The following is a 17,949-nucleotide window of genomic DNA, read 5'->3' as shown; positions in this document are numbered from 1 at the left end:
GCCGACTGTGCTGTAATCCTGCTGGGCTTAGTGATCACTGGAAAAAGTCCCAAGCTATACATTGTATTAATAAATTCCTCTGTCGCTCTCTGCTTGTTTGGATTTAATAGATCTATGTTAAAATCCCCACAAATGAACATGACTTTTTGATTTGTCCTAATAAATGTTTTATCTACCCACTCCTTAAAAATTTCAATATTAGAACCTGGTGTTCTATATATACAGCTTACAATGACATTTTTCTCTTTTCCCATACTAATTTCTATTGTTACACACTCTAATATATTATCTACCGCCATCGTCATTTTTTCTACCACCTTGTATTTTAAATTTTTATCCACAAACAAGGCCACACCACCGCCATTCTTATTCTTTCTATTTGTAAGATTTAATTCATATCCATCTATTACAAAGTCCTCTCCTTTCTGTTTATTAATCCATGTTTCAGATACTGCAATCACACTGAATGGATGTGTAAATTTGCTTAAATATTCCCTTATTTTGTGAAAATTTGCATATAAACTTCTACTATTAAAGTGGATTATAGATATTTTGCCGTCGACCTTGACAGTTTTGTTGAATTGTTCTTCAGTATGATAGTAGCAGGTATTTTTGATGTTAAAAAAGTTCAGTTCTGGATCAATGTCCTGCTCTGTGAAGTGTGTTTTGTATTCCGTGTTTACTGGTGAATTTATCTCCTGATTAGCAATCCTTTGTGGTAGCAATGTATAATTCCCAGATAATGAATTAATTGATTGTTTCATCCTTGAATACGTTACGCTTTAGCTTCCGTTGTTGTCTTCTATTACCTGCTTTGATGACTGTAGATTGTTTGTCCCGCTCCTTGCCTTTGTAGTCAAGTGACCTGTTAATATTTTTCCAGATCCTGGATGCATTTGATGACCAGCACCTTGGCTTCCTCCGGTGTACCGTTGAGCTTTATAAATATTTTACAGTTTGCAGTCCAGGTGTTCTGAATTTTACCCAGTTTCTTTAGGTATCGTGCTTTCTTCGCTATGTCAGCATTGGATTTGGTTAGATGGTCATTCATGTAGACGTTCGATCCTTTTAGTTTCCTCCCCTGCTTCAGCAGTGCATTCTTGTGTTTCCTGTTTACAAATCTTATGATGATAGCTGGTTTATCACTAGCATTTCTCCTGGGCAAGGGGTGGCATGCCTCGATGTTATTACAGTCCAGGTCGATCCCTTTCGACTGCAAGAAACCAGCTACTTGTTGCTCCGCAGAGCTCCCATCCAGATCTCCTTGCTCCTCTTTACTGCCAGCAGTCACAGCCCGAGCATATGACCGGGGTTTTATGTACAGCCCTGTGATGATCACGTCGTTCATTCTGGTATATTGCTCCAGGTCCGCGACCCTGCTCTCCAGATAGACGATCCGTTTCTCCTTCTCTGCATTCTGGTTACGTAGCGACCTTATTTCCTCGACTAAGTCTAGGATATATTTCTGTTGTAGCTTGATAGCCGATGTTTCCTCAGTTAGAAAGTCCAATGACTTTTTGATGTCCTCAATTTCATCGGCGTTCGGTGTTCTCTTAGGCCCCATTGAGCTTGTTGTCTTGCTCGCTCCGTTCACCGTCTTGTCACTGTTGATTTACTTGTTGGTGCCTTGCTAGAGGATCCTGGGCCCAGTGGCTGCTGGAGGATCCTGGGCCTGGTGGAGCAGTAGGATCCTGGGCCTAGTGGCTGCTGGAAGAGCCTGGGCCTGGTGGCTGCTGGAGGATCCTGGGCTGTGAGTTAACCCCCTCTGTGTGCATATTAGCAGTGTTGGAACGCACTGTAAAAATCAGCTGAACAGTCTTGTACTGCAGAAAGTAGTGCGTTGCTGCAAAAATGGTGAGAGGGCCATTATCAATGGAGACAGACCATCATAGCAAAAAGTCAAGGTGTCATTGAGTACAGTTTCATTCACCACTCAGAAACAAACTCTGACAGGAAGAGGTCCGGCAGATCATAAAGCTAGGTTTATTATTCATGAAAATGATGAATATAGTCCCTTCTTTTTTCGCCACGCGTGAATGGACCTGTGCATAAAAAATAGCAGTTGTAAGCATGGCATTTCATGACATAATCATCAGTGAACACCAGCAGTAAAGTGGTCTGTTAGCCTACTACTATCCTTTATTCCATTTTAATTGATAGAATAGATGAGACATGCACCCAGTTTTTCAGTGTTTACTGTTTTCCTTTTGCCTGTTTCCTCTCTGACAGCTCAAGTGTTACTAAAGCGGCTCTATTTTGTGTAAAAAGCACACTTGAGACAACCCTCATGGCTTTGATTCCAGTATGAAATTCATCCTTTTAGAGTTACACTTCCAAAGCATTGTTGAGGCTTTGTGCTGCTGTTACGCAATGATCCCATTCTGCCAAGCTGCTTAGACAGTCGGCTAACAGCCACAAGCAGCTCGCTCTGTCCTGCTGCTGTCTTGTGTATTCATACTGGCCAGAGAGGGAATCTGAACGCTGAAAACCATCCACACACATATTTCACATTTCTGGGGATCGTCTCTGGGGTGCATTTCAGGATCCGGTTGGATTTGCAGTGTACGAGCCATTCACGGTGGTGACGATGGGAGAGGGCTTCCAGTCTGGCTGGTAAAAGTGGATGTCACGAGTTCGAGCCCAGTTTGCAAATACCGCCTTCTCTGTGATGAAACGGTGGTGGCTTCCTCGCCGATTTCTCTCGTGAGAAAGATACATGGAGCACTCGTTGGGCCCCGAGGGCTCATAGTAATGATATGGTACAGTAGGATGGGAGGAGGATCTACACAGGCGAGAAGAGAGAGGAGGAAGCCATGAAATAGCATGAAAGCCAATGCGCACAGGGGGGATGTCGAAATAGTGTGTAATTATGAGATTCATGGTTGGGGAGGGGGAAAGAAACAAGTCGGAGAGGGGAATAAAGAGAAGAAGGAACAAAGAAAAACAGAAAGATCAGAAGAATCTGCACTCACAGAAATGTTCATTATACACTCTCCTATTCATCTGACACTCACGCTAACACAAAGCTCAGTGGAGGAGCTTTCTGTGACACGTGAGAGTGCCATGAATTTTTCAAAGTGTTCTTTGTGCTCTTGTCCTTGCGGCCAAATTTTAGAAAATAAAATCAGCAAATTTTCCAGTGTCTCTTAAATTCTAAAAACACATGGTGAAACCTGTACAGTATATTTTCAGCAGCGCTGTTTCACTGTAAAATGTGAAGATGTTTTCAGTGGTGCTGTCGTCCACTGCAGGGAGTAAATGCTATATTACCAAGTTGGAAGACATCATTAAAGATGCACTAGACACGATTTTATGTGGAAACATCAGTGGTGTCGGCACACACTAAATCACAGAGTGAGGCTGCAGCACAAAACAGAAGAAGTGTTCCATTCGCTTCATGCACTATTTGGCCCACTGGCTCAAACAGGAAGTGACAAACTGAACCTGCCGTGAGGATAAAGCATCTCAATGCATATTTTAACAGACAAAACTCGATGCTAAGGAGAAAATAACATTCACAAACCAGTGAATAAGGGTTAAAAGTGCGTGCACGTGTGACACGCTCTTTCTCAGTACAATTATTTAATTCTAATAACATTCGGCGGATTGGTATGTCTTGTTTTCTGCTGCATTGTGCAGCTCCAAACCCACTGCACCCATCAGACAAAGCTAGTTAGTAGATGTTAAATATGGTGGAACATTGATATTTCTTTTGGGAGTTGGTGGAGAGCAAAATGCTGCAAAATGCAAAATGCTCAGATGATTAAGGAGCTTATCTAAATATTTTTTTTAATAAACATTGCTGTAAAGACACAAGAGTTAGCCTTGGGATCATTTAAATATGTGGTCCCTGGCTACATCTTAAAAGGTAAAAGGAGAAGAAGAAAAAGAAAACATACCAAAAGCCCAATAGTGAAGGGAAACGAGTTGGCAATAGGAGAACAACCAACTCACTGCTTTGTATCTGCTTATCAATCAACTGATTATTAATTTATTTAACTGGCATTTCAAACTCTGCTGTCTGACGCTGACGGGTACAGAGCTCCACTCTAACACACCTTTACATTTAATGCAGACTGACCAAAAGAGCTCGTCCTCAAAGAAATAATGCAGTCCTGTAACGTCAGACTTCTTTTCATTTGTTTTTTGTTTATCCTAGTAGTAATAAACCGACTAAATAGTGGAGAAACCATATTGTGTAAAATCTGACAAATATGAGAAACATTCATGTATTTAAGATTTTCAAGACTAAATAACTGTACGTCTGTAAAATTAAACATTGCCAATAATAATATGTCATTTCATCATAGGTTTTCAATGCTCTATTATTCAGTAATTACATTGTAGTCTATTAAAATTCCCATCACACATCTTGGTACTAAAAAACATATCATATTTTAGAATGGTGGGGTCTTTACTTTATAACATCAAATGAAAACCCTGCTGGCCTTTTACCCAATTATAAACTGACACAATATTACTGAAAACCAAAATATTTGAATTGCATGGAACTATGTTTTGGCCATGGTGGTTTATCAATAAAAATCTACAAGTCATATTATGCTAAGTTTAAAAAAAAATGAAGCAAAGCTAATAAATATTTGGAGAAGAAAAAGAAACTGCAGGAATCTACCTGCAGAAATCAGGAGGCACCATGCCATAGACGTTGATCCTATCACACAGCTCCAGGGCTATAGCCATAGTAAACCAGCCGGTGCTCAACCAGGAGTTGGAACTCTTCCTGGAAGAAAAGAGAAGCTTACCATTTTCACAAAAATATACTGAGCGCACTTCCTTCTTACTGCCTGTTCAGAAAAGATTAAAGATGGTAAAACCGTAGTTTTTAGATTTCATCTGATCAGTCGCTGAAGAGGAAACCCTGTAGCTGACTGTGTGACAGTTGATACATGGGCAAGAAATAGAATAGAATAGAAAATAAAATAAAGATAAATACATAAAAACATTCATTCTGACACTGGCTATTGCTACATGAGAGCAGAAGTCACTGGATTGCCATTCAAATGCAACATTTTTCATTCAGTTTTCATTCTGTTGGCTTATTGTTCACATGCAAATGAGTTTAGATGAATAGCTGCATTCACGACAGTGAGGTGTCTTTGTCTGCCTTTGTCTTTTTTTGCAAGGTCACATTCAGCCATTTTCACTTTGCCTGTCCCGCGTATGCAAAGAGACAATTACCATGTATTAAAAGTCAGGAAACGTGCCTCCGCTTCATAATCTCTATAAAAGCAAAGAACGTGTATACCTCTTTGGTAACCCAGCTTGAGATTTTTGATGATAAAATGTTTTCTTTTTTCCAGCTGAGACTTTTGTGAGCTGTTTCTTTAGAATGTTATTACTTTTTAATGCAATATTAAAGATAATTTTATTCGAGATGCAGGATTGGGACTACAGTGCAAGCATTTCACTTCCTGATGCCTACCAGCTGCATAAACCTGTTAGGCTTTCCCATAGGACAATTATACCTTTGCATAAAATGTACACTGGAGGTATGTTATATCTGTAGATCCCTCTGAAACCTTACACTGATGATGAAATGATGTGCTGCTTCCTGGAAATGTAACTACATGTCACATGAACACAGCCTACAATGGTTGTGATTGGCCAGTTTAGTAGCATGGATTCTTCCCATGCATTACTTTTTTTCTCCAGTTTCCAGATCAGTGAGTGAATGATGATGATAGCCTCAAGATAAGGACTCACAGATGTCCTGAGGGGAGATTGCCAAAACGATCACGAATGCTGGCAAAGGTGTCGGCCACTCATGTAGTTACATCTACAAAGATTGAGTCACATGTATCAAAGGGTTCTGGCATGTCTGGGAGCTGCTGCAGCTCTTCATTAAAGCCTCATCCAAATCGCAGCCTCTCGCTCAGCTCATATATCCATCACATCCTGTTTGCACAATCAGGGTTTGGAGTTTGTTCACAAATTGCATTTTACATCTCGAAGGTAATATCAGTGTCTGGTGCATCCTGTTGTTTTTGCATTCTTTAAACTGTGTTTACGTTTATGCGTCAAAACAAAAAATAATGAATAATGAATCCCTTACTCCTGCCTTTGCTTATGACAAACATATATCTGCTGTGTACTGAATTCTGTACATAAAACAATAGGTAGGAAATTAGTGCTTTCTATCTTTGTAATATATTCCCCTAATATAAACACTACTGACAGTTCTTTTGTGTGTTGTGTGTCTCTTGATTTCTTTTCACCTCTCCATCTTGTCTCATTCAAGTCCCAAAAATATAAAACTTGCTCATCATGTGAATATTTACCTGTCAATCCCAGTTTCCTTTTTAAATAGTTCATCAAACTTCAGCATCTTGATCCTGGAAATAATGTAGATTTTAAGTTTGGGTAGCAGCTGGTTTAAAAGCTTTAGGTTGTTGTAAACATGGCCTTTTCCATCACGTCTCATGCAACTGCTCGGTCCCCAGAAGATGAACACTGTGTCTTGGCTCATGTTGAGGAGCTCCTGCCTGCTCCGCAGCACCCTTTGCAGGCTGGAGTGGGCTATAACACGCAGGCTTGCGCGCCGACCGACATCCTGCTGATACCCGAGGCTGGGAGCATCGTTCATACGAATAACACACTCAGAGCGGTCGATTTCTTCGCCCCTCTTGCTCGCTGTCAGTTGCCCAGAGCTGGTCACCAGGGCACAAGTCCTGCAGTGCATGTTCAGAGGCTGTGAAGTTCAAAGTTAAAAAGTCAGACATCGTTGCAGTTTCATTCACATTATGTAATGAGACAAAGTGGTGGAAGAGAAAAATCCAACTACAAGTCGCAGAGGGACTTAACAGTTTCAGATAAATAAGTTTAAATCTCTCTGGCACTCCGTAAAACCAGATGTAGCTTCAGAGCGAGGTCCTAACTTGATGTGCAAGATACTGTATTATTTTTACTTACATGATTGAAAATGTATCTTAAACACATGAAGATAAAAAGTGTGTTAAAAAGTGTTTTTTAGCCTTTGAGAACCAGAAACCAACAATATTTGCGTTCAGTAGTTGTTGACGTATTTAAATGTGGGAAATGAGATACTATCAAGTCAAATCTTATTTTTTCTGAGATGCTCTGCTTGATTTTAAAATGTGGCAACCACGAAAAGCTTAAGCAAGCTTGAAGGATATAAAGCATCAGCAAAGAGGATTCTAACACTGGAGTTTAAAGCAAATTCGTGTAGAGCCCTTTCAATCATTGATTATGATTCGGCTGCATTCAGACGGGTCTTGAATCAAGCAGGTAGACTTGTATTGGGCGACTCTGTCTGTTATTTAAACAGTTGACAGTATAGAGCAGAGGCTATTTGACACAGTGCTTTCATTTTCTATCAACATCACACATTCAGCAGTTTTCACTTAAAATTAAAAAAAACATAAAACAGGGACAACATGCACTGGTCAACATCCTGTTCATGCAAGCTTTTTGTGCAGCATTGGAGTGAAGAGTGCTTGTTTGGGCTTGAATTGAACCAGGTATTCATGTTGCGGCATCCAACCAGGTTTTTCAAACTTGAAAAATGCGAGCTCAGACTGAATGATCCGACAGCAAACACCCAGAGACTCTTCACATGAATTATTCCCCACCCTAATAGAGAGCTGCATCGGCATTCTGAACTGTGCTCGGTACTTCACACTCCATCAGGTTCTGAGGTGGGAACGTGTGTGTGTGTGTGTGTGTGTGTGTGTGTGTGTGTGTGTGTGTGTGTGTGTGTGTGTGTGTGTGTGTGTGTGTGTGCAGACAGGTGATTTTACCAGCGCCAGAGGCTGCACTGCTACCACAGCTATATTTATAATACACCCCCACTATCTCTGTGACCCCACGCTGAATGATTGCCATGTGTGCATGTGTGTCTCTTCGTAAATGTGTGTATGAGTGCAATGTCTGGGGATGTCTGTAAATCTGTGTGGTGAGTTCAGTGTAGCCCCAAAATATGTAATGAAATCATGTTTCTCTGGCAAGAATTTGCAACAGTCTGAAAAACATCTAGATCCAAAACTAGTTGGAATTCCTTCAAACGAACACACTCAAAGTCTTTGTTCGGAACACTCATCACATTTCCATTCTCCAGCAGATTTCCCCCCTGAAAATCATCCCTGTTGGGATGTGCGCGCTCTCTCAATATCAGGTAGGTTGGAGCAAATTACACACTTGGTTGCACAAACACACCCTCCCCGTCTTGGCTGGGAAGAATCACAGTCCTTTTAGGTCTTTCTTTCTCTGCAGACAACAGAGAGACAGAAAGTGCATTTTCCCCTAAGCACTGTCCAAGCAATTACCGCAAAGCATAATCCAAATTATAATAATGTTAAAAGTCAGGAAGGTGTGTTAAACAAGTGAAAGTCAATTGAAGGTTGCCAGGCTGGTGTCATAGTTTAAAGTGCCTGTAAAATAATAAAAGTATCCTTGACAGCGATGCTGAAGTTCCAGCTTCAGCTCCCAGAGCTTCTGACAGCTTGATGTTGCTGGGAAATAGGCACTTATAAATCCTGTATCACAGTGAGACTGGCTTTCAAAATCACAAGCAGAATATTTCAGAGGCCAGGCAGCTGAAGGTGCAACCCACAGACTAGTGACTGGATAAATAAATGAATGGAATTCATTACAAGTAGTTTTCACTCATAATCAGCCTTGAATTACCTTTGATTTGTCCTTTGATTCGTGAAACAACCATCACTTTAACACCTGCTGACTCCTACGCACACATATTCAGACTTTATTATGCAGACAGAAGGTTGTCTACCTTGATCAATAGTGCACAACCTATAAATCAATACACTTTCCTGAATTAACGTGACCTAAAAAGACACTAATTTCAACCGAGGCTGTTCACTGAAACATGATGAAGCTGACTGGATTAATGAGGTCCATATTGTTAACAGCAGGACAAGAAGATGCAGTTCGGAGTACGGCTCTGGTTCCAGTCCCAGTCAATTACCGCCCACTCTCTGACTCCAGACTAATCAGTATGATCCTGATTATACACTTCCCAGGGGAACCCAAGATCATAATTGCTTTCAGAGCAAACCCCATCAGTCAACCTTTGATATTGAACAAGAGCTTCTTCTATTGTGCCTCCAGTCTCCAAATTCATGTCTGCAAACCTACTCGGTTAAAAAAGGTTACAGCGCACAGACTTGCAGGAAGAAGTCGTGGGATGTGATATTTAGAGGTCAGACAGACCTGATGAAGAAAACCTGGGAAAAAAACGTCTCTTGCTGTCGTAATTAACCACAGATTAAACCCCAGATAAGGAACCTGAAGATTTATACCTGCTTGTCTCTCACCACCAGTTTCTGACTTATCTTTTGGACTAAGTTGTTTTTGTTGGATTTAGGTAAAGCTACCTGTTATGTTTATGATCAACATGTAGGGTCAAGGTTGGAAAAAGAGCATGTTTTAGCCAAAGACATTACGAAACTGAATTACCTTCAATCAGAGATTTTTTGTCCACTTGTTCATATGACTGTTAGATATCCAGGTAACTTGCTTTGGTGTCTGTTTAGCACTGGTTATAATGGTATTAGTCTACAGAGACTGCTAGAAGGTAGTGGAGTGGGCACACTCCATACTGTATCTCAGCTGACTCTAGACTCAAGCCCAGTGGTCTCCATAGAGACATTTTCAGAAACAATAATTGGGGCTTTATTTATTTTATTTTCAGCTGCAGATTTGAAGTTCACTTATGGAAGCTTAACTGTAGAAACATGCTATCTACAGTGTGCCTCAATAATTAGTTTGTAATCATTTTCAGATAATAACAAAGCTCTGCATACACAGAAAGAATGCACAGACAATAACTGCTTGATTTGGTTTTAGACTTTTTTATTGGATTTCTGATTATTGTGAGCAATAGAAAGACTTATCCTGTGATAGGAGCAGTAGTGGGGAAAAAACAAGATGCGTTTTCTGGAAATGAATCAAAATCATTTAGATGTTGAACATTGTCACTGAATACTTTCCAAAGTGCACAGAATTGGGCTATAGTGGCTCAGCTGAGAGCAGGAGGAGATGGAAAAAGCCCCTCTTCTGTGGCACGAGGGATTCACGATCAGTGCTGCTTTCTTTTCCCAGAGACCAATTAATTACAATGAAATCCTCCCGACAGTTCCCCTAGACATCTCATTAAGCTCCTGCCAATGACACACAATCAGGTCGCGATTCCAAATCTGTTCTCAATTTGAGGAAATAGTTAAGACAATAACAGCACCTGTCTTCTTCTTCTTCTGCTCGAGTCAACTAAGAGAGAGAAGAGACAAAAAATCATTTCCTGCTGGTGATGTTTACGATTTCCTCTTGACTATTGCTATTCGCCTAATTTTTCAGTAAAAACTAGACAACAAATTAGGCGTTGTATTATCATTCTGAGTGTTACAGCTGATAACATCGCCTGTTTTACCAGGAGTGCTCCCTTACCTTGAGCTGAATTTAAATGTGTATATCCTAAGTCATCCAATAAGAGAGCTCAAAGAGCTGAATTTATTTTGTTCCTGCTTTTTTCCACACGCTGACTGTTAATATAAGCTGCCTTTGTACACTACGAGACGGCTTTAAATTGAACGTCAGACAGGTAAAGACAGAATAAGCATTATAATGGCACCCATTCCCCCCAGGCTGGCTGCATTAAAAGCTGTCAGAGCACAAAGAGGCATTGCCCATAATAAGTAGGTACATCATAAAGTTGCGCTGGCACACAGTCCGCACTCGTGCTTTCACACCGGCTTTGTGATTAGAGACTATAAAGGCCAATGTAGATTGGCTCTGCTGACAGTTCTTCAAAGGTCAACATCTCTTTAACTCGAATCGGCAAAACATCAGTGAGGCTGCAAAGATGAGGGGCCAAGCAGAAGATGGAGCGAGAGTGTGTTAACCTGTGTGTGTGTGAAAGAATCTGTTCAAGTCAGCAGCTCTAATCACTGCAACACGCCAAAGAAAAGAAACACATACCAGAGGCAGAAAGCTCCCCAAAAGAAAACTTGCAGACGCTGCGAAAGTCATACAGAGAGAAACACAATGAGAAACTATTCCACACAAATATGCACCATAACTCTGATGTGTGATCTCACAGTACGGAGATTTGTGGGGTTCAAAGCTGCTATTTTCTTTTCACACATTTAAGCAACGAAATGAGAACAGAGGAAAGCCAAATGTTAAGCCTATAACCCTCTGCTACATGAGGCAGCACAGTCTTAGTGATTAATGTGTGCTGGGTGTTTTGCCACCTCTTGGGTGATGCATAAATGAGCAAAGCCGCCACAGACCACCACCCACCTTAGTGAAATCACAGCCCATGTGAACAAGATATGCACATAAGTTAATACAGGCAATAATCAGGGTCCAGCAGGCACACCAGATAGAGCTTTCCTCACATTCCCAAGCATCTCTGGCTCTGATGGGGGCATAAAATTTTAACAGCGTGTCTGCGTGAGTGTACTCGTGCTGTGTGATGGTGTGTGTCTCTGTGTCTGCACACACACTTGTGTCAAAGCCAAGATTCCCTCCACTAGAAGCAGCAGCAGACCTGAGATGACCCTAAAAGGAACTATACGCAAGGATCCACCCACTCCACAGATCCTGCAGCAGGTCTGCTCTGGTTAGTCATTCTTGGGCTCTGACAGAGGATGAAGCAGCAGCAGCAGCAGAGCTTGAATCTCCCCCAATGGGAGGGAGGTACAGAGTGACACTAAGCAGTATGAAACTGTCGCAGTGTGGATCCATCACAAATCACCTGTCAGCTAGGAGGGGTTGGATGAACGGGAGAGACCATGAATAATAAAGTGCCCACGCGCAAAGTCCAAAGTGAAGCAGCTTGCGTTCATTTCTCCTAAGACTACCTGCAAAATCTGAGCGCTGATCTTAGAATCAAGCTTACTCAAGACAGCACAGAGACAAATCCAACAGGCCTAAGCAGGATCCTCTCTTCAGAGCAGCATGACTCTCACACTCTCGTTCATTGATGGCTGAGCAGTGTAAGGTGAACACTAAGCAAAACTTTTTTTCTCCAAATCCGTTCCTGTCCAGTGCTGCCTGAGCATTGCAGCATGCTTTCCACTCTGCTGTGTCCTGCTGTATATCGTTCTCAGCGAGGGGAGACGTAATGCTGTGTGAATGCTCCATCTATCTCAAAGACGAGCCTGTGATAATGCAGTGGGTCAGAGAATCGGGCCTTTGTACTATATTACTGTTGAAGGTGCCGCTTACACGACCAAAAGATTACAGTGGTCATATCTTGAGTAGACATTATAGTTGAAATGCACCCTGTTTTAAGTGCTTTTGTCACTAAATATTTTATGCCGAAGACATTAATTATGAATTAAGCAACAGAGTGAACTATAAAGAGAACTTTGAGGTCATGCTTAAGAGATGAGATGGTATTATAAAAGCCTTTGAGGGCAAAATAAACCTTTAATAGACTCTCTGTCACGATCCTGGGTCTTAGGACCCAGTGTTTTGAGTTTTAGTTCATTTTGATGTTTATAGTATGTTTAGCTCATTAGGCCTCCTATGTTGATTTGCTTATTAGTTCCCCCTTGTGTTTCAACCCATGTTAAGTCTCCCCTGCCCTTCATGTCTCTCTGTGCCCCCTCTGTTCTGTTTATGGTGTGTCTTTGCATGTTTGAGTTTCTTGTTTTCTGTCACCCTGCATTGTGCATTATGTTCTCATGGTTGGTCTTTTGTTACTCCCTCTAGTCTAGTCTCTTGTGTTCAAAGCTGAGTATTTCCCTCTGTGTATTTTGGTTCTTAGACCTCTGCCTTATGGTTTGTCTCTGTTTCTTAGTTGCTGTCTCCACTGTCTAGTTCGCGTCTCTGTGTGATACTTCCTGTTTTACTTTGAAGGTCCATGCCTCATGTGAGTGTTTCTAGTTTTGCATCTCTGTCTCATCCAGTCCTGATTTCTCCCAGCTGTGCCCTCCTTCTGTGTCTCATTCCCTCGTTATCCCTCTGTGTATTTAAGCCCTGTGTTTCTCTTTGTCAGTGTCGTAGTCTCCATCATAGCTGTGTGATTGTTTCCCTGTGCTTTAGTTTTCCCAGTTTAGTTTATTTTGTATTGTTTTTCGTGTCCCACGCCAGCAATAAAGCTGTGTTTTTTGAGTTTACCTTTTGTCTCTGTGAGTTTGCGTTTGGGTCCTCTCCTGCCTGCACACAGCCGTACTGTGACACTCGTGCTGCTTTCTTAATGGAAAGTGTTAAGCAATTTTAATTAACTGGTTTTTAGAACTTTTTTATTGTTGTGAAAAGTTCAAACGAAAAGACCTCGCTGCTGCTGCTGCTGCTGCTGCAAAAAGGAAAAAGGAAAACTGTCTGGCACATAAAGTAGTACAAAAATTAAATACACAAATGAGTTTTCAGTCACTGGGGGGGATTTTAAAAAACACATTTTTAGTGGACACCTGAACTCTGCATGCTACTCTCTGCTTTACCTGGATGACAGCAGAATACAAATTAGGTACAGCTGCTAAAAAAACAACAAAAACAAAGCAATCAGCGCAATCAATGTGCTTTCTGATGATGTTTATAATATGACCATCCGATTACAAAGATGTCCAAATGCACAGGGTGAATTCACCTTCCTTTGTGTAGTCTGATGGAGATGGTTGGAGAACTGTTAATTTGTCAAAAAACGTCATAAAGATGCTGAATTCGAATTTCTTGCTCTTTTCCAAACATTGTCACTCTGCGGTATGTTATGACCCATGAGTTTCTGTCGTGTCACTGGTTTCTGTGCATCCATGTGCCTAAATCAAAACACATTTAGCCACCAGACACTTCACTTCACCTTCAAACATATATTTTCCAGGACTAAACCTCCTCCTCCTCCTCCTCTCTGTGCAGACACCTAATGCACTGGCAAGGACCCAAACACTCCAAACAAACACTGCTATTGTGTGTTATGTTATATCTTTGATATCTTTGAAAATGGAAACAGTTTCATTATTGATTTTCAGGTGAGATAACATTACTGCTAAACATCTGAGATGATCTATATCCTGCACAGTTTCAATTCCTAAGCAGCTTTTATAAAAAACAAGACAAAAACAAATGTGGACCATAATATCTCTGTTTGTAATATGCATGCAAGTGCTCTGGAGTTTCAAAGAACCAGGTGCAGCATCATTACCGCCCATAACAGGACTTGACTTGGTTCACAGGGAACAGATGGTCCGTATTTACCTTATGATCCATGACACCTGAGTACCCCTCCAGAGATGTTGTTTGGAGTCTCTGTGATCTGTCCGGTACTTTAGTGGACTGAACTCGCGCATCCAAACGGTAAGAGGACGATGAGGACGAAGAACTTGATGAGGAAGCTGATCTGTCACCAGAGCTGCTGTTGTACACCAACAAAAAGCCGGTAACCATGGTAACAATGATGATGCCACCAACCCCTTGGCACTGCAGGGACACGTGAAACACCAGAAAGACAAATCTCAACATCACGCCAGAGCATGATTCAGCCAGTTCAGGACCGACACAGCCACAAGCTTGAGGATGAAATCTGCACCTTTGGTCAGGATTGTTTTTCGTTCTTTCTTTCTTTTTGACTAATTAACTGCCAGCTTTCAAAACAAATGCAACATAACAAATGCAAGGCTCAAAACGTAATGCCAGCTATTCTTCTCAAATGCGCTCAACATGCTCTGTCAACAAGGAAACACGTTTTAAAATGAGGCTGCAAAAATACTGTTAGGTTGCTCAGTTCAGACGTGTCATATTTAACCCCATCCCCACTCCCGACCCACGCAGGGAAAAAAAACTTTAAACGGCCGAGCTGTTGTAGGATTATTCTCTGTGAATATTACGCGTATGTGGCAAAGTGCAACTGGGTCACATTCGGTGAAAGAGCTCAGTCTGCAACTCCACTTCTGAGAGGCAGAAATATATATATATAAAAGCTCCCCACAGCGGAATATTACAGTGATACTTCCGACGGCTTTCATTCATAATTACCACTTTTATCTTCATCTTCATTTCCCCTTTTGTCGGCTCTTCATGCTAGGCGTCGGGACTCTTCAGCATGCAACACTTGAGCGGCGGCATTACTGGGATCACCGCGCAGCTAAAGAAAACGACACTCCACTACTCTTCTCCCGTTCTCTCCTGGAAGCCCTCATTCAACAGCGCGCTCCTCATGGTCCTAAACAACTCCACCTCCCGACTTTCCTCCGTCAGCCTTTTCTAAATAGTAATACTCCTGCACCGTTTCTCTGTCAATATAAATTCACATGTATTAATCTCTGGTGTTATAGACATGTGAATTTATTTTAAAAAAAATACTTCAAATGATTAAGAAAAAACAGGCAAAAAAAACATCTGTCCCCCATGTTTCTCCAAAGCTCTCAGAAATTAGTTTAGTTAGATATATTAAAGCATCAGCTGGGCAATAATTGATTCCATGCCGGATGGGCGGCTCTGAGCATTTCTGCCGTTCTCTGGGTGAAAATGTGTTGATGCCAGAGGAGAATGGCTCGATTTCTGTGAGGCGATAACAAGACAACAGCCACTCAAATAACCACTCGTTGCCACCAAGGTATGCAGAAGAGCACCTCTGTTCCTTGTTGAACCTTAAATCAGATGAACAGCAACAGAAGACCACGCTAGGTGTCATTAATGTCAACTAAGACTGGGAAACATGAATCCATCCAGTTTTGGCTCACTGTTTCTGGTATAATGCCATAGGGGGTCTCATTTTGACACACCATGGGCTCCATGGCACCAACTGAGCATTGTTTAAACACCACAGTATTGTTGCTGACCATGTCATCCCTTTATGACCACAGTGTACCCATCTTCTGATGGCTGTACAATGTCTCAAAACTCAAATACTCTCCTACTGGTTTCTTGAGTTTGACAATGAGTTCACTGCACTCAAATGCCCTCTGCAGTCAATCTCAAACCAATCTTAATCCAACAGAGCATCTTTGGGATATGGTGGAGTGGGAGATTTACATCATGGATGTGTAGATGACAAATCTACAACTACAATCAATATGGACCAAACCCTCTTAGGGATGTTTCCAGAACCTTGTTTAATCCATGAACAATTAAAGCCGAAGGAACTGTACTAGCAAGATGTAACTGATAAAGCATCCGGTATCTCCTCAAGAAATAAAAGAAGCGTGTTGCACTGTTTTGTTCTAGATGTGAGGCATTTGGTAAAATAGAAAAACAAATGAGGCAATATTCTGATTATATTCTAAACGTTTAACTTTACCTGGGTTTTTACAGTAAATAAAAATATTCAATACATTTACATATATTTCATTTTGTGTCTCCCTCTACCTGATGGGTCCACTGGTTTCCTACCACAATGTAAAGACAATGATTTCTGCAGGTGTGAGATAGAGCTTTAGTTAGTAAGCACTGTGCAATCTTTCCAAATATATCAATTAATATATAAATAACTGAATTGGTATTTCTTTAGATTTTTTTCCTTAAAGTTCCAGAGGTCTACCAGCCTTCTTCCGAATGCACAATGTTACAAATAAGTTCCCCTTGTTGGAAAACCTTAGATGGCACCACCCTACTGACAGTGTGTTGAATAAGGTGCTTTTTTCTGAAAGTGTATCTGTATATACTTAGACAGTCAGAAAAGGAAATGTAATTTTGGCTGTAGTCACGTACTGGCTTTATATCATGAATTAAATATGTCGAGGGAGTGAAAGCCTTTTGTATTTGAAATGAATCTTGTGCTGCACATTATAAACTGAAGGAACAGAAGGAGTGATTTCAGAAAATGGTTTTTGAGTTATTTGAAGAAACCTAAATGTTTTCTTGCTTATGTCCTTATGTCAGTGATAAAAGACAAAAATGAATTGTTTGGTGCAATTTTTATTAGTAAAGTAGTTTTGTTTGTTTTTTTAAATTCTATTTAAATAAAAAAAATTTCACAAATCATGGTCACAATACATAATGAAAATGTTGCGATTATACACAAAAAAACAAAAAACAAACAACAACAAAACAACAACAAAAAGAAACCCCTCCCTCCCCACCCGAGGCTCATGTAAAAAGAAACAGAACAAAACAAACAAAAAATGTATGTCACACATCTGGAAAATACGTTTTTATATAGTCAATAAATGGGTTCCAAGTCGCAGAGAATTTTTGTTGTGATGAGAGAACTCTGTATCTAAGTTTTTCCAGTGGTAAAAAAAAAAAGCACCTCCTTTAACCATTGTACGTATGAAGGAGCCTTATCAGACTTCCAGTGGAATAGAATAAGTCTACGGGCAAGCAATGTAGCAAATGCTATGGCATTTTCCTGAGATTTACTAATTTTGTATTGAGATGGCATAACTCCGAAAATGCCAATGCGGAAATCAAGCATTAAGTTCTGCGCACTGATATGAGATAATACTTATATATATTTCCCCAGTAATTATCCAGGTTCAGACAAGACCACATCATGTGACCCTCATTTGCTGGATTATGTCCACACCTGGGACAGGCAGGATCGGCTTCTGGGAAAAACTTTGAAAGCCTCTCTCTTGTATAATGAAGACGAGGAAGAATTTTAAACTGAATTAAACCATGGTGAATGCAAAGGGAGGAAGTATGTATACGATTCAAACAAGATCTCCACTCATCATCAGATAAATCCACCCCAATGTCTTTTTCCCAATTATTTTTAGTTTTTCCCAAGTAATAGGCCTTAAGCTCTGTATCAGCTTGTATATGACGGAGATTCTCCTTTTGCCAAAAGGATCCATTTCCAAAATGGTATCCACTTGATTTTTAGGAGGTAGGTAAGGGGAAAGAAGGAAACAATGTTTTTGCAAAACTTCGTATTTGCAGGTATCTAAACATATCAAAAAGTAGATTTTTGAATATCCCATTTAAGCACAGGAATATATATATTTTATTTCTCATCGCAACATGAGCTACTAAAGCTCCTCACAGGGGATGGATTTGCTAGAACAGGGG

At 40.7% G+C, this 17,949-nt stretch overlaps 1 protein-coding gene across 1 annotated transcript; it reads right to left on the bottom strand.

The window, feature by feature from the left end:
* Positions 1–127: 127 nt before the first annotated feature.
* st6galnac5b (ST6 (alpha-N-acetyl-neuraminyl-2,3-beta-galactosyl-1,3)-N-acetylgalactosaminide alpha-2,6-sialyltransferase 5b) lies at positions 128–15,108 on the bottom strand. Its single transcript, XM_004555055.3, has 5 exons — positions 14,974–15,108; positions 14,197–14,418; positions 6,300–6,709; positions 4,634–4,741; positions 128–2,782 (listed from the first exon to the last, which is right to left on the bottom strand). The coding sequence occupies exons 1-5, from the start codon at positions 14,992–14,994 to the stop codon at positions 2,539–2,541; spliced, it is 1,005 nt and encodes a 334-aa protein (XP_004555112.2). The 5' UTR covers positions 14,995–15,108; the 3' UTR covers positions 128–2,538.
* Positions 15,109–17,949: the final 2,841 nt, after the last annotated feature.

Source organism: Maylandia zebra, linkage group LG23 (assembly GCF_041146795.1).
Source record: "Maylandia zebra isolate NMK-2024a linkage group LG23, Mzebra_GT3a, whole genome shotgun sequence".
In the NCBI taxonomy this organism is placed as follows: domain Eukaryota; kingdom Metazoa; phylum Chordata; class Actinopteri; order Cichliformes; family Cichlidae; genus Maylandia; species Maylandia zebra.
The sequence above is the reverse complement of the archived record's forward strand: the minus strand, read 5'-3'. Positions and strand labels throughout refer to the sequence as shown.

What these genes read in the sequence shown, in the direction of transcription:
- st6galnac5b (XM_004555055.3), bottom strand. Translation starts at nt 14,994, where the DNA reads ATGAAGATGAAGATAAAAGTG. An exon ending in CAGGTGTCATGGATCATAAG is followed by an intron (nt 6,710 to 14,196) that starts GTAAATACGGAC and finishes TGAACTTCACAG; the next exon opens with CCTCTGAACATGCACTGCAG. An exon ending in GTGCCTCCTGATTTCTGCAG is followed by an intron (nt 2,783 to 4,633) that starts GTAGATTCCTGC and finishes TCGCCTGTGTAG; the next exon opens with ATCCTCCTCCCATCCTACTG.